At 35.8% G+C, this 13843-nt stretch overlaps 1 protein-coding gene across 1 annotated transcript in view; it reads left to right on the plus strand.

Annotated features, from left to right (window-relative positions):
• The window catches only part of LOC103083163 (ATP-binding cassette sub-family B member 5), a 119765-nt gene that overhangs the window by 64439 nt on the left and 41483 nt on the right, over positions 1 to 13843 (plus strand). Inside the window, 3 exon segments of the mRNA XM_007466020.1 lie at positions 11714 to 11857; positions 12819 to 12923; positions 13117 to 13194. Coding sequence (XP_007466082.1) covers positions 11714 to 11857; positions 12819 to 12923; positions 13117 to 13194 — 327 coding nt within the window.

Below are 13843 nucleotides of genomic sequence, written 5' to 3' on the forward strand. Positions count from 1 at the left end.
CTCCCGTTGTGGAGCACAGGCTCCAGACGCACAGGCTCAGCGGCCATGGCTCATGGGCCCAGCCGCTCCGCGGCATGTGGGATCTTCCCGGACCGGGGCACGAACCCGTGTCCCCCGCATCGGCAGGCAGACTCTCAACCACTGCGCCACCAGGGAAGCCCCTATATTTTTTCTTATCTATTAATTTTCTTTAAAATATACACTACCAAACATAAGGTAGATAGCTAGTGGGAAGCCGCCGCATAGCACAGGGAGATCAGCTTGGTGCTTTGTGACTGCTTGGAGGGGTGGGATAGGGAGGGTGGGAGGGAGGGAGACGCAAGAGGGAAGAGATATGGGAACATATGTATATGTATAACTGATTCACTTTGTTATAAAGCAGAAACTAACACACCATTGTAAAGCAATTATACTCTAGTAAAGATGTAAAAAAAAATACTATGTATAAAAACATAAATAAATAAAATGCATTTGAAAGCCAAAAAATAATAATAATAATCATTTACATAAACATGCAAAGAAAAATATTAAGTAAATAATAGCATAGATAATTTGCCATATGGCAAAAGGCCTGAGTATAAGAATACAGTAAAAGGGTTTGTACCATATCGTAAAAACACTGTGTGAAAACATCTATTAATAGCTGTTGGACCTGCCACCGTAATTGCTGCAAACAAAATGAAAATCTGCCTCAAACTCTGCAAATTCACTAGGTCTATAAAGTGGATTTTCAGAACCTAAGAAAGGTGAAATTCATAAAATTAAAAAGCAATTTCCAGACTTTGGAGAAAATGGTAGGGTAAATTTACACTCTGATACAACTGCTCTGCTCCATACACAGAGGAATGATACATAAAACATAAAAAGAGAAAAGCCAATTAGACATACCCAGGCTCCAAAACAAGATGAACATCTCTACCAACCAGAAATAGAGCAAAAGTACAAAGTGGTGAGCTGTGCTACAGTCATGGACCTACTCTTAACAGGAGGCTGCAAACTTGGTTACCAGTGCCTGGAGCTATAGCGAGTACAAAGCTGAGAGCCTGGAAGGATAGTATTAACAACCAAGAACTGAAACAAGCCAAGCACCAGCTCCATGGTCATATTTGTAAAGGGTTCTTTCAGCCTGTGGTATTGCAGTGAAAAGTGAACAAGGAAATGAAGGGACTATAAAAATGAATAACAAGGGCTTCCCTGGTGGCGCAGTGGTTGAGAGTCCGCCTGCCGATGCAGGGGATACGGGTTCGTGCCCCGGTCCGGAAAAATCCCACATGCCGCGGAGCGGCTGGGCTCGTGAGCCATGGCCGCTGAGCCTGCGCGTCCGGAGCCTGTGCTCCGCAACGGGAGAGGCCACAACAGTGAGAGGCCCGCGTACCGCAAAAAAAAAAAATGTTTTTAAGTGAATAACGAAATGAAAAATGTGAAGCAGGATTTTAGAATAGTTAATGGGAGGTTATGTTAGTCTGGGGTGAGTCAGGAGACAGAAACCACACAATGATTTGAACAGAGAAAGTTTAGTGTAATGAATCACTAGGGAATTGGAGTAATAGGAATTGGCTAGTGGAAATTAAGAGAACTCTAAAGAATGCAGAGGTCACAATAAAACGTACCAACTACCACCCCTGGGGTGAAAAGAGACCCAAGGAAGAGCACTCATTATTGCCCGAAAATGAAGCAGAGATACAGGCCTTACTGCAAAGGGCACAGCTTTGGCTCACTGGATAGCAGAGAAGATGCCCAGGTACCTCACTGGTGGAGCTTGCTTGAAATCTGTCCTCCAAGGTGCCAAGGAAGACCTTCCACAGGGAGGTTCTGAGCTTCAGAACCCACTAGGTGCCAGGAGCAGCTACTGGGCACTGCTGAAACCAGGGGCTGGAGAGGTTGCCTTCTGCAGGAGTCAAGTGCAGTTCTGTATATAAGAAGTGCAGACATCAGCGACCTGGCTGAAACATAAGCCTGTGCTGTCTGGGCCCCATGGCTACACTTCTAATGGGTAATCCAAGAGCTGGAGAAAGCGCTTGATGGCCAAACACAGAAGAAAATTGCACTCTACAGGCACCCAACTCTGAAAAAACTGTGCAGGCAAAACAGCGGAGAAAAAAGTTCATCTTGCAGGAACTTTCCCAGTAAGCTACCGGTAAGAGCAGGAAGAATAATCCCCTCCTACAATGTCTTTCCAGCAGCCTCTACTGACGGAGCTTGACATCTTACCAACTGGTAAAAGAGAAAAGTTTATCAGATAAAAGGGTGAATTTGGACCTGAGAAGCAAAAAATCAGTAACCAGGACAGAGCTGGTATTATTTTGAACAGGGGAATCAGCAAACATAAGGGCCTGGAATTGGGAGCCACAGTGACTAAGGAGGAGAGAGGTGAGCAGAGAAGTATATGAGATACTCAGGGACCAGATCATGTAGCACCTTGTAGGGCATAAAAACAATTTTGGATTCTATTCTTACTCTAACAGAAAGTCATTGGGGGTTTTTAACCAGTGGTTCATGACTCACAGGAATTAACCTGAATGGGCAAAAAAAAATCACAACTATTGTTTCTACCTATACTTGATAGAAATTTAATTTACTTTAATTATGAATATAAACAACAGACTACATTAGTATTACCAGGGCCTGTGATGTCACCAATGAAAATCACAGAAATATTTATATCACATTATAGTTATTACAGATATCTTAGAATATCTTTTTTTATTTTATTTTTTGGCCATGCCATGCAGTGTGCGGGATCTAAGTTCCCCAACCAGGGATCTAACCCATCCTCCCTGAGGTGGAAGCACAGAGCCCTAATCCACCAGGGAATTCCCCAGAATATCTTTATATTCATCACTATTAGATCTTGTTATTTAATGTGCCAATAATGAAGCACATAACTAAATCAGAGCTTTGAATTTTTTGTTAAACATTTTAAATATTATACCTCAATATAATCGGCTTTCTTTGAGACGTGTTATTTGGTACATTGTTATAAATTCTTCTAGGAAGGATTCCATAGACTTCATCAGTTTTCTGAAGGGGTCCATGACACAAACAGCTTAAGAACTCTAATGACCCATATGGGAAAGGAATCTAAAAAAGAGTAGATATATGTATATGTAGAACTGATTCACTTTGCTATACACCTGAAACTAACACAACATTGTAAGTCAACTATACTCAAATTAAAAAAAAAATTTTAATCTACTTTAAAAAAAAAAACTGTTGCATGAGAGGGTCTTATTCAGAAGAGTGCATGAACTGATTTACTTGATGTGGCTGCTGTGTGGAGAATGGTACTTGGGAGCCAAAGTGGGATCAAGGAGAGCAGAGCAGAGAAGAGATGATAGTGGTGAAAAAAAATGGACTGATATGCCTGACTAAAGCAGTCTAAGGAGAAATAAAGAATAGGTGGAGGAGCAACTAGGACAGGAGATTGAGACCCAGGATACTGCAAAATTTAAATTCAGGTAGAAAAGCAGTAGCCAGAACAGGACACCTAAAGAATGGCTGGAAAATAAAAAGAAAGCTAAGATTGTGTGGCATCATAGAAGCCAACTAAGAAAAGTACTACAAAAAGAGGAATAGATAATTTATGTCAGTTGCTGTGGAAACCAGATGAAATTAGAGATTTCTACTTTCAGCCAAGATAGGTTAACAGGGATGAGATTTACCTTCCCGCTTGACACACCTAATAAACTAGAAAAAAGTATGTGAAACAGTTTTCTAACATTGGACATCAGGCATAACAAGACAGTGATCCCTGAGGAAAGGGAACCAAAAGAAATGAATCTTATCATTGACTCAGGTTACTGTCAAGTTATAAGCCTAAGAGCTGGAATGGGAACCTAGGCAGAGCCCAAGAGGCCAAAGTAGGCAGTCTTCAGAGCAAAGAAGTAGAGGGAAGAGAGCAGCTCAGAGAGAGAGAGAGAGTTCCACAAATATGCAGAGGTTCTCCCTTGACTCTTCATCTGAGTACTAATTAGCACATTTACTGAGAAAACTGACAAAGGCAAAGGAAAGTATAAGAAGGAATAATCCTTGGAGCTCACAAAGGGCCAGGAATAGTTCTTATTAAACCAACCAAAGTGAGGAATCTCTAAATTCATGGGGAATTTAGTTGAATCTTAAGAAAAGTATTAACTCAGCGTAGGAAAATTATTCCCAGACTAAACTCAGCTCTGAGCCCAGCAAACAAGGCCCAACAACAAATTTCAAAAGTATCAAACTGTTTCCAAGTAATTTAAATGTGTTCCAGAACAAGGTTCAATAATATATATAAGAATTCAAAAATAACCAATGAGTAAAATTTACAATGTCTGGCATCTAATCAAAAATCTCCAGGCAAGAAAAACAGCAGGAAAATAGTACCCAAAATGAAGAAAAAAAATCAATCAATAGAAATAGACCCATAAATGACACACTTCATAGAAATAGTAGGAACATTAAACAATTATTATAACTATATTTTATATGTTCCCAAAGGAGAGAGGGAACCAAAAATCATTTGAACAAATAATGAAAAAAATTTTCCAAATTTGATGAAAACTGAAAACCCACAGATCTAAGAAGCTCAATAGATTCCAAGTGCAAGAAACACAAGGAACACTACGCCAAGGCACACCATAGTCAAATTGCTTAAAAACAGTGATAAGGAGAAAAATTATAAAGCATCCAGAGAAAATCATCACAATTTGTATAAAGGAAAAAACAAGAAATATCACAGAGTTCTCATTAGAAACAATGCAGACCATAAGACAATAGAGCAATATCTTTAAAATAATGAAAGGAAAAAAGCTCAAATTAGAATACTACCTGCAGAAAAATACCTTTCAAAAATGAAGGCAACATGCAGAATTTTTAGGTAAAAGAAGGCTAAAACAATTCATCACCTGTAGATGTAGTGCAGACTACAAGAAATGTTAAAGGAAGTCCTTCAGGCAAAAGAAAATGGTACCAGGTGGAAATCTGAATCTATACAAAGGAATGAAGAGTATCAAAATGTTCTATCTAGGGGCTTCCCTGGTGGCGCAGTGGTTGAGAGTCTGCCTGCCGTTGCGGGGGACACGGGTTCGTGCCCCGGTCTGGGAGGATCCCACACGCCGCAGAGTGGCTGGGCCTGTGTGCCGTGGCCGCTGAGCCTGCGCGTCCGGAGCCTGTGCTCCGCAGCGGGAGAGGCCGCAGAGGTGAGAGGCCCGCGTACCACAAAAAAAAAAAATGTTCTACCTATACAAAGGAATGAAGAGTATCAATAGTGTTTTTTAAATAATCTACTTTAAAGAGAAAAAGCATTATAGTGTGGGGTTTATAGTAAAGGTAAAAATGTATAAAAACAATAGCCAAAAGACTGGAAATGGAAGTATTCTATTCAAGGTTCTTAAATGGTATATACTATTATATTACTTGAAGGTAGACTGTGACGTTAGTGGCAGTCAAAGTATATTTCAGAGCAAAAAAGTTACCCGGGATAAAGAAGGTTATTTGAAAATTATAAAAGGATCCACCTATCAAGAACTGAAAAAAGAAACAGACAAATTCACAATTATATTCACAGATTTTAATACCCCCTCTTAAATATTGATAGAATAGGTAGATAAAAATTCAACTGGGATATAGATGACTTTAATAGCACTGTCAACTAACTTGACAACAACCAAGCTGACAACCAACAGATATTTATGCAAGAATCCACCTATCAACAAAAAAATACACATTCTTTTCAAATGTACCTGAAACATTTACCAAGATAGATCATAACACAAGCCTCAACAAACTTTAAAAAATTCAAGTAATGCAAAGTATATTACCTGACCAAAATAGAATTAAATCAGAAATCAAGAATAAAAGTGGCCTGGGAAATCTTGAAATATTTGGAAGCTAAATAACTCACTTCTAAATAATACACAACCAATGAATATATCAAAAGAGAAATTCAAAAGTATTTTGAACTGAATGAAAATAAAAACCAAACATAATCAAAACATGTGGTATGAAGATTAAAGTGGTACTGAGGAAGAAATTTATACTACTAAACACCTATATTATATTAAAAAGAAAGATCTCAAATGAACAAACTTCCCCTTTAAGAAACTAGAAGGAAGAAAATAATTATAAAGAAGAAACAGCAATGAAATACAAAGCTGCTTCTTTGAGAACATCAATAAACTGAAAAGCTCTGGACTGACTGAGCAAATGAAAAGAGAGAAGACACAAATTACCAATATTAAGAATGAGAGTGGTGATATCACTACAGATTCTACAGCTGTTAAAAGAATAATAAAATAATCTTATGGAAACTAATCCTACATCTCCAATGAAATGGACAAATTCTTTGAAGGACACAAACTACCAAAGCCTACTCAAGAATAAAATAATAGCTTGAATAACCTTATACCAATTAAAAAGAAATTGAATTTGAAGTTAAAACCTTTTTCATAAAGAAAACTGAAGGCCCAGGTGGCTTTACTTGTGAATTCTATGAATTAGAAAATTGAAGAGGAAGAAGATCCCATTCTGAGCACAACATTACTCTGATATCAAAATTAGAGCTATTACAAGAAAAGAAAATTATAGACAAATATCCTTTATGAACACAGATGGAAAAATTGTTAACAAAATTTTAGCAAATCTAGCCAACAATATTTGAAAAGAATAATGCATCATCACCAAGTAGGGTTTATCCAAGGAGTGCAAGTTTGGTTTAAAGTTCAGAAATTAATGTAATTTCCCTTACTAAAAAAATAAAAGAAAAAACTATCTAATCATCTCAATCAAAGCAAAAATCTCATTTGGCAAAATGCACCATCCATTCCTGATAACTCTCGGGAAACTAGGAATTTAAAGAAATTCCCTCAACCTGATAGAGGGAATCAACCAAAAATCTACAGCTGACAATATTCTAAATGGTAAAAGATCAGGAATGAGGCAAGCATGTACACTTCCACCACTTCTACTCAACCGAAAGTTCCAGCCTGTGCAATAGGGCCAGAAAATAAAAGGCATCCAGATAGAAAAGAAAGATATAAAACTGTCTTTATTCACAAACAACATAATTACAACATGATTATCATTCTATGGAATCCACAAGAAAAGGTACTATGGTGTCACACCAAAAAAAGGTACTACAACTGACAACTGAGTTTGGCTGAGACTGATCAGAATATGTGATCAATATATAAAAATCAACTCATTTTATAATCTAAAAACAAAAAGTAGGAAAATGAAATTCAAAACAGTGTCATGTACAGTAGTATCAAAAATACTAAATACTTGGCGATAAATTTGATAAAGATTATAAGACCCCCACACTGAAATATATAAAATATTACTAAGAAAAATGGAAGCAGACCTAAATAAATTGAGAGAAATACCATGTATGTGAATAAAAAAATTCCATATTATTAAGATGTCAGTTCTCCCCAAATTGGTCTATAGGTTCAAAGCAATCCCAGTAAACATCTTAGCAGGCTTTTTTGTAGAATTTGACAAACTGATTCTAGATGGAAATTCAAAAGGATAAAATGGGTAAAACAACTTCTAAAAAGAACAAAGTTGTAGGATTTATAATTCCTAATTCCAATTTTTAATACAAAGCTATAGTAATCAAAATAATGTGCTATCGGAACAAAAGTAGACAAATAGATCAATAGAGCAGAATAGTGTCAAGAAATAGACCCACGCACATATGGTCAACTGTTTAGATGAAAGTGGCAAAGGCAGTTCAATAGAGAATGTATAGTCTTTTTAAGAAATGAGGCTGGAAGAATTACATATCTATTCAAAAGACTCATCCTCAATCCATACCTCAAAGCACAGATGAAAATTAACTATAAATGGAATACAGACCTTACTGAAAAACCTAAAGTTAGAAACTTTTCATAAGAAAATACAGTAGAAAATCTTTATTACTTTGAATTAAGCAAAGATTTCCTAGCTATAAACACCAAAAACACAATTCATAAAAGAAAAAAATTGATAAATTAGACTTTACCAAAATCCATAAAATTGCTATTTGTAAAACTTCCTTTTTTTGGCTGCACCACATGGATCTTAGTTCCCTGACCAGGGATCGAACCTGGACTCCAGCTGTGAAAGCGCTGAGTCCTAACCACTGGACCTAACCACTGGACAGGGAATTCCCTGTAAAACTTTCTAAGAAATGAAAACATAGGCCATAAACTGGAAGAAAATATTTGTAAGTCACATATGTGATAAAGGACTGTGTCCAGAATATACAAACAACTCCCAAAGCACAGTAATAAAAATACCAATAACCCAATTGAAAAATGGGCAGAAGATTTTAATAGACATTTTGCCAAAGAAGATGTGCATATGGGAAATGAGCACACAAAAAGATGCCTAAAATCATTAGGCATTAGAGAAATGCAAATTAAATCATAACCGAGATGTCATGATACACCTGTTAGAATGGTTATATCTAAAAAGACTGTACCAAGTATTGGTGATGATGTGGAGCATCTAGAACTCCACATTTTGTTGGTGGGAATAAAAAATTAGTAATCCCACTTCAGAAAATCATTTAGCAGTTTCTTAAAAAGTTAAACATATACCTACTATTATCCAGCCACTCCTTTTCTAGGTTTTTACCCAAGAGAAATGAAAGCATGTGTTCACACAAAGTCTGTATGTGGGTATTTATAGTAACTTTATTTGTAATAACCCCAAACTTGGAATGATACAAACTTATGTCAACAGATAAATTTTGGTATATCCATACAATGGAATACTACTCAGCAATGAAAATGAATGAAATATTAATTCATGCAACAGAATGAATAAATCTCAAAGTAATTATGTTGAGCAAAAGAATCCAGACGAAAAGAGCACATACTATGTGATTCCATGTATTAAAAGAAAACTCTAGAAATTGCAAAATAATCTATAGTGACAGAAAACACATGAGTGGTTTTAGTGGGAGAGCACTGGCAGCTGAGAGGTATGGAAGAAACGGAATACAAAAGCAGGAGAAAACTTACAGGGGTAATGGATATGTTCACTTTGTTGACTGTGGTGAAGGTTTCATGGGTGTGTAATTATGTCTAAACTTTTCAAATTGTACATTTTAAATATGTGCAGCTTATTGCATGAAAATTATAATGCAATAAAGCTCTAAAATATATCAGATTAAATTTTTAAATCTTTAAGAGATTTGTTTAGCTTTTTTAAATGTTTTCATATCTCTTTACAAAATGCCTCTAATTTCATATATTTTTATATCAAATTCTGTTAAAACATGCTATAACCTGTAACACAGTTAGGTAGCACAGAGTCCTTCATGATTTTACTAAAAATTTTCATTTTGTTTTGATCCTATTTCATTTTATTCTTTTCTATCTTATAACTTTATTTAAGTAATACCCTTTTTTTCCCATCTGTTTTATATTTTTAGAGGGAAAAGGGTAGATTATTCTGTAGGAGCAAGACAGCCCTCCTACATTTACTGGCTCTGTAATTTACTGGTGTTGTTCCTAGGACATGCTAAGCCTTAGTTTCCTTACAAAATGAGGTAATTTTATGAAGAATTTGACAAAAAAGAAAATCTGTATTTAGTGCTCCTCAAAGAGTTGGAATGGAACTTTTAAAATTTCTGTATATTCTGTTGGACAGTGACCTAACTGAAAAATAAGGTTCTTTATGATGTTAATATTCAGAAAACTCAGAAAGAAAGATAATAGGTAATCAAATTATTAAGTAACCCCAGGTTTAGCCATCCTGAAAATAGACTTTAAAGGCTTTAGAATTTTAAAAGTTCTTTTGTTCAAACAATGGAGTTTCTATTATAGTTGCCAGAGTAAAATTAAAGCAAGAATTATAAACTATTTTATAGTCTTTCCTGATGTCTTTCTCTGGTTATTAGGTTCATAAACGCCATTACTTCAAGAGTGAATGCCGTGAGGAAGTTTTAACATATGAAATGCCTAGTAGGTCACTGTCTACTTTCCTATTCAAAATAATTACTCACTACAAAATTATTCATAAGATTTTTTAAGTTTCTGAAATAAATCCCCTACATATTCCAGACAAGAGTAAGGGGAATTCACCATTATGTTATTTATCCTCTGATTATTGTGACCACTACCTCCCCATAGCACCCTCCATGGATCCCAGGAAAGACTGGCAGATACCAGAGCTACTTGCAGTGTTCTTTCTCTGTATAAGATCTGGGATTTTGCATAATATTATCCCTCCTTTCATAATAACATCAGCAACAGCTAACATTTATTGGGTCCTTACTGTTTGCAAATACTGAGTTAAGCTTAATTCTAAAAACAATCCTCAGGCTTCCCTGGTGGCTCAGTGGTTAAGAATCCACCTGCCAATGCAGGGGACACGGGTTCAAACCCTGGTCAGGGAAGATCCCACATGCTGTGGAGCAACTAAGCTCGTGCGCCACAACTACTGAGCCTGCGCTCTAGAGCCCACGAGCCACAATTACTGAAGCCCACACACCTAGAGCCGTTGCTTTAGAGAGAAGCCACAGCAATGAGAAGCCCGTGCACCACAGTGAAGATTAGACCCCATGCACCACAACTAGAGAAAGCCCACGTGCAGCAACGAAGACCCAATGCAGCCAAAAATAAATAAATAAATTTAATAAAATAAAATAAAATAAAACAATCCTCTACTCAGCCATAAAAAGGAATGAAATAATGCCATTTGCAGGAACATGGATGGACCTAGAGATCATTTTACTAAGTGAAGTAAATCAGACGGAGAAAGACAAATATCATATGATATCACTTATATGTGGAATCTAAAAGAATGATACAAATGAACTTATTTACAAAATAGAAACAGACTCACAAACTTAGAAAACAAACTTACAGTTACCAAAGGGGAAAGGTGGGTGGTGAGGGATAAATTAGGAGTTTGGGATCATATACTCACTTCTATACATAAAATAGATAATCAACAAGGACCTACTGTATAGCACAGGGAACTCTACTCAATATTCTGTAATAACCTATATGGGAAAAGAATCTGAAAAAGAATGGGTATATGCATAACTGAATCACTTTGCTGTACACCTGAAACTAACACAACATTGTAAATCAACTATCCTCCAATATAAAATAAAATTTTTTTAAAAATCCTGTAAGATAGGAACTGATACCTTCCTCAAAAAGATAAGGAAACTGAGGCTTGGTGATTGTAAATAATATGTTCAGATATTGCAGCACTTAACTTATAAATGGGAACCCCAAAACAAGCTTTTAACCAAGATATTAGAAAAATGTTTCCATAAATAAGTCACAAAGCTAGAAAATTTTCAAGCTTAAAATGCTAGAAAAACTTTTATCTTTTGTCTCTGCTTAGTTCCTATCTAGATTTTGTCCTATGCTAGAGCATGATATTCAATCCAGTTTAACAGGTGTAAAGGAAAATATGCCTGTCATTTCTTCTGTGAGTCTTAGCTCTCAGAACATGTGGGTTAATTTGTACTTTTTTAATAATAGTGACTGAGTGAAATGCCAAAAGGTGATAAGTTGCACAAATAGTCACTTTTGTGTAAAATTTATTTTATGTTTTGAGATCTTTATCAGAAATATGGGCAGTAAAATTTTTCTAAGAAAAATTCTACTTTCTACTCAGTTACCTATTATATTTGACATTTTACATTATAGATTTATTCAAGATTGGCTAACTTCTCTAGGTTCCATTATGCTCTCAAACTGGGGTTATAACCAAGGTATTTTATTTATAGACAAGTCTTCCTGAAGTTTCTCTATTAAAAATTTTTAAATTAAACATGTCTGAATGGCCTTCTGTGGTTCTGGGGACATTGGCTTCTGTTCTAAATGGAACTGTTCATCCAGTATTTTCCATCATCTTTGCAAAAATTGTAACTGTAAGTAAAATTTATTTGCTAATATTTTTAACAATTTTAAACAAAGTGTAACCTGAGAGAACAGACTTGGTATACTTTGACCCAGCAAGGGGAAAATTGGGACGTGTAGTATGTCACCCCTAGGGTGGGATCCATGATAGAAAGGTTAACTAATGTTCTCAGGGGATAAGCCAGCCTCTATTGTGAAGTGTTTGGCTGGACCTTGTTGACTGGGCAATCAGTAAAGAAATTGCTTTGTTTTCTAATTCTGACTCCAGTGCTGTATCAGCATTCCAAAGCGCTGAAGTAATAAAAGAGACAAATACGACCACTCTTTCTTTCAACTGGTCTGAACAATGGCCATTTTTTATTACCAGCCAGCTCAGAGAGAGGAAATAATGAGAGTTTGGGATTGTGCTGGGGAACCCAGGAAAGCTGATGAATTCATGGATCTTATTAGAGCCACCTTAAGTCTTCAGTCTCCTGGACTGTTGCTACACTGTGTCAACATAGATGCCAGTATATGTATAACTACTAATTTTAGGAACAATTTCTGGAGAAATTTATAAAGGTCTCATATTGCAGGTAGTACTCTGAATAGAGGAATATCAAGAAACCTGAGTTATGAGAAGTTATTAGAAATAATAACTCAATCAGAAAACTAATTTCAATAGTTTCTTTGAAAATATGTGGTGATATTAATAGCAGACAGAGGAGTCATTTGTCTGATCCTATATTTACATAGCTTAAGTGAGAGAATTAAGAGTGAATTATTTTTTTTATTGAAGTAGTGAATTTTCTTTTTTATGTAATGAATGTAAAGGATAGAATAATGGTGCACTTTTCCCCCAGGAATGTGTGGAAATTACTATGTTGAAATTCATTTTTAAAATCCTGATGAATAGACATTTTAGTTTTTTCTCCTTCTTTTATAATATATTCTCCTCCAATCACCTGATTAAAAAGATCTATTCCTTTTCAGATGTTTGAAAATGATGATAAAACCACATTAAAGCATGATACAGAAATTTATTCCATGATATTTGTAATTTTGGGTATTATTTGCTTTGTCAGTTATTTCATTCAGGTAAACTTTTAATGAATTAAACAAATATGTAGTGATTACTGTTTTATGTCATCCTATTTGAGTTAAAAATAGTAACTAAATATAATAACTAAATAAAATACAAATAAGTAAATATAGTAACTAAATGTTCCAAAGAAATAGATAAGACAGTTAAAAATAAATGTAGATTTTTGTTTGTTTGTTTCTTTTCCAGGGGTTATTTTATGGCAGAGCAGGGTAAATTTTAACCATGAGATTAAGACACTTGGCATTTAAAGCCATGTTATATCAGGTCAGTGTTTAGTTGGGCTTTTTTCTTATTTTATTTTAAATGTTTTAAAATATTCTAGCTTTACAATATCTTGGGGAACATGTTTAAAAAGGAGTTAATTTCTATAGGTCTCATCCATCTGCACAGTTTAAGTTTTTTCATTGCTGACTTCTTAAGGCAGCCATTCTCTGAATTCAGATAACATCAGTCTAGCTGGCAGGTTGGCTTGCCACAGCTGATCATTCACACCTCTGAAATAACTAAAACTAGGTGTATCGAATAGTAATCTTGAAAAGTGAGTCTTGGGGGCAAATGGCAGGAATGTCTCAGACTGGCACCTCTAAAATTCTTTCAGAAGGCCAAGGTATATTGGGTTACCCTGAAAGCCAGTAATCATTTGAAGCCCTTTGCCACACTTTCTGTCACCAGAGCTCACCGTGTAGGGGCAAATAGCTTCCTGCCAGGGTCATTTCTTTTCAAAAGTAGAGTTACTGTCACTCCAGCCGAGTTGTCAAAACCAGTTTTTACATCTTGTGACTTTTAGCAGTAGTGCTCAAAGGACTGCTGAGTAACAAAACTCCTCCGCCTTTGTGTGCTCTTAGAGGACAGCAAGATACAAAATGAAGCGAGTGGGAGGTTTCCCATAGCAACTTAATGCTCTGAAGCAGTT

The sequence above is a fragment of the Lipotes vexillifer genome, unplaced genomic scaffold (genome assembly GCF_000442215.2).
Source record: "Lipotes vexillifer unplaced genomic scaffold, Lipotes_vexillifer_v1.1 scaffold608, whole genome shotgun sequence".
In the NCBI taxonomy this organism is placed as follows: domain Eukaryota; kingdom Metazoa; phylum Chordata; class Mammalia; order Artiodactyla; family Lipotidae; genus Lipotes; species Lipotes vexillifer.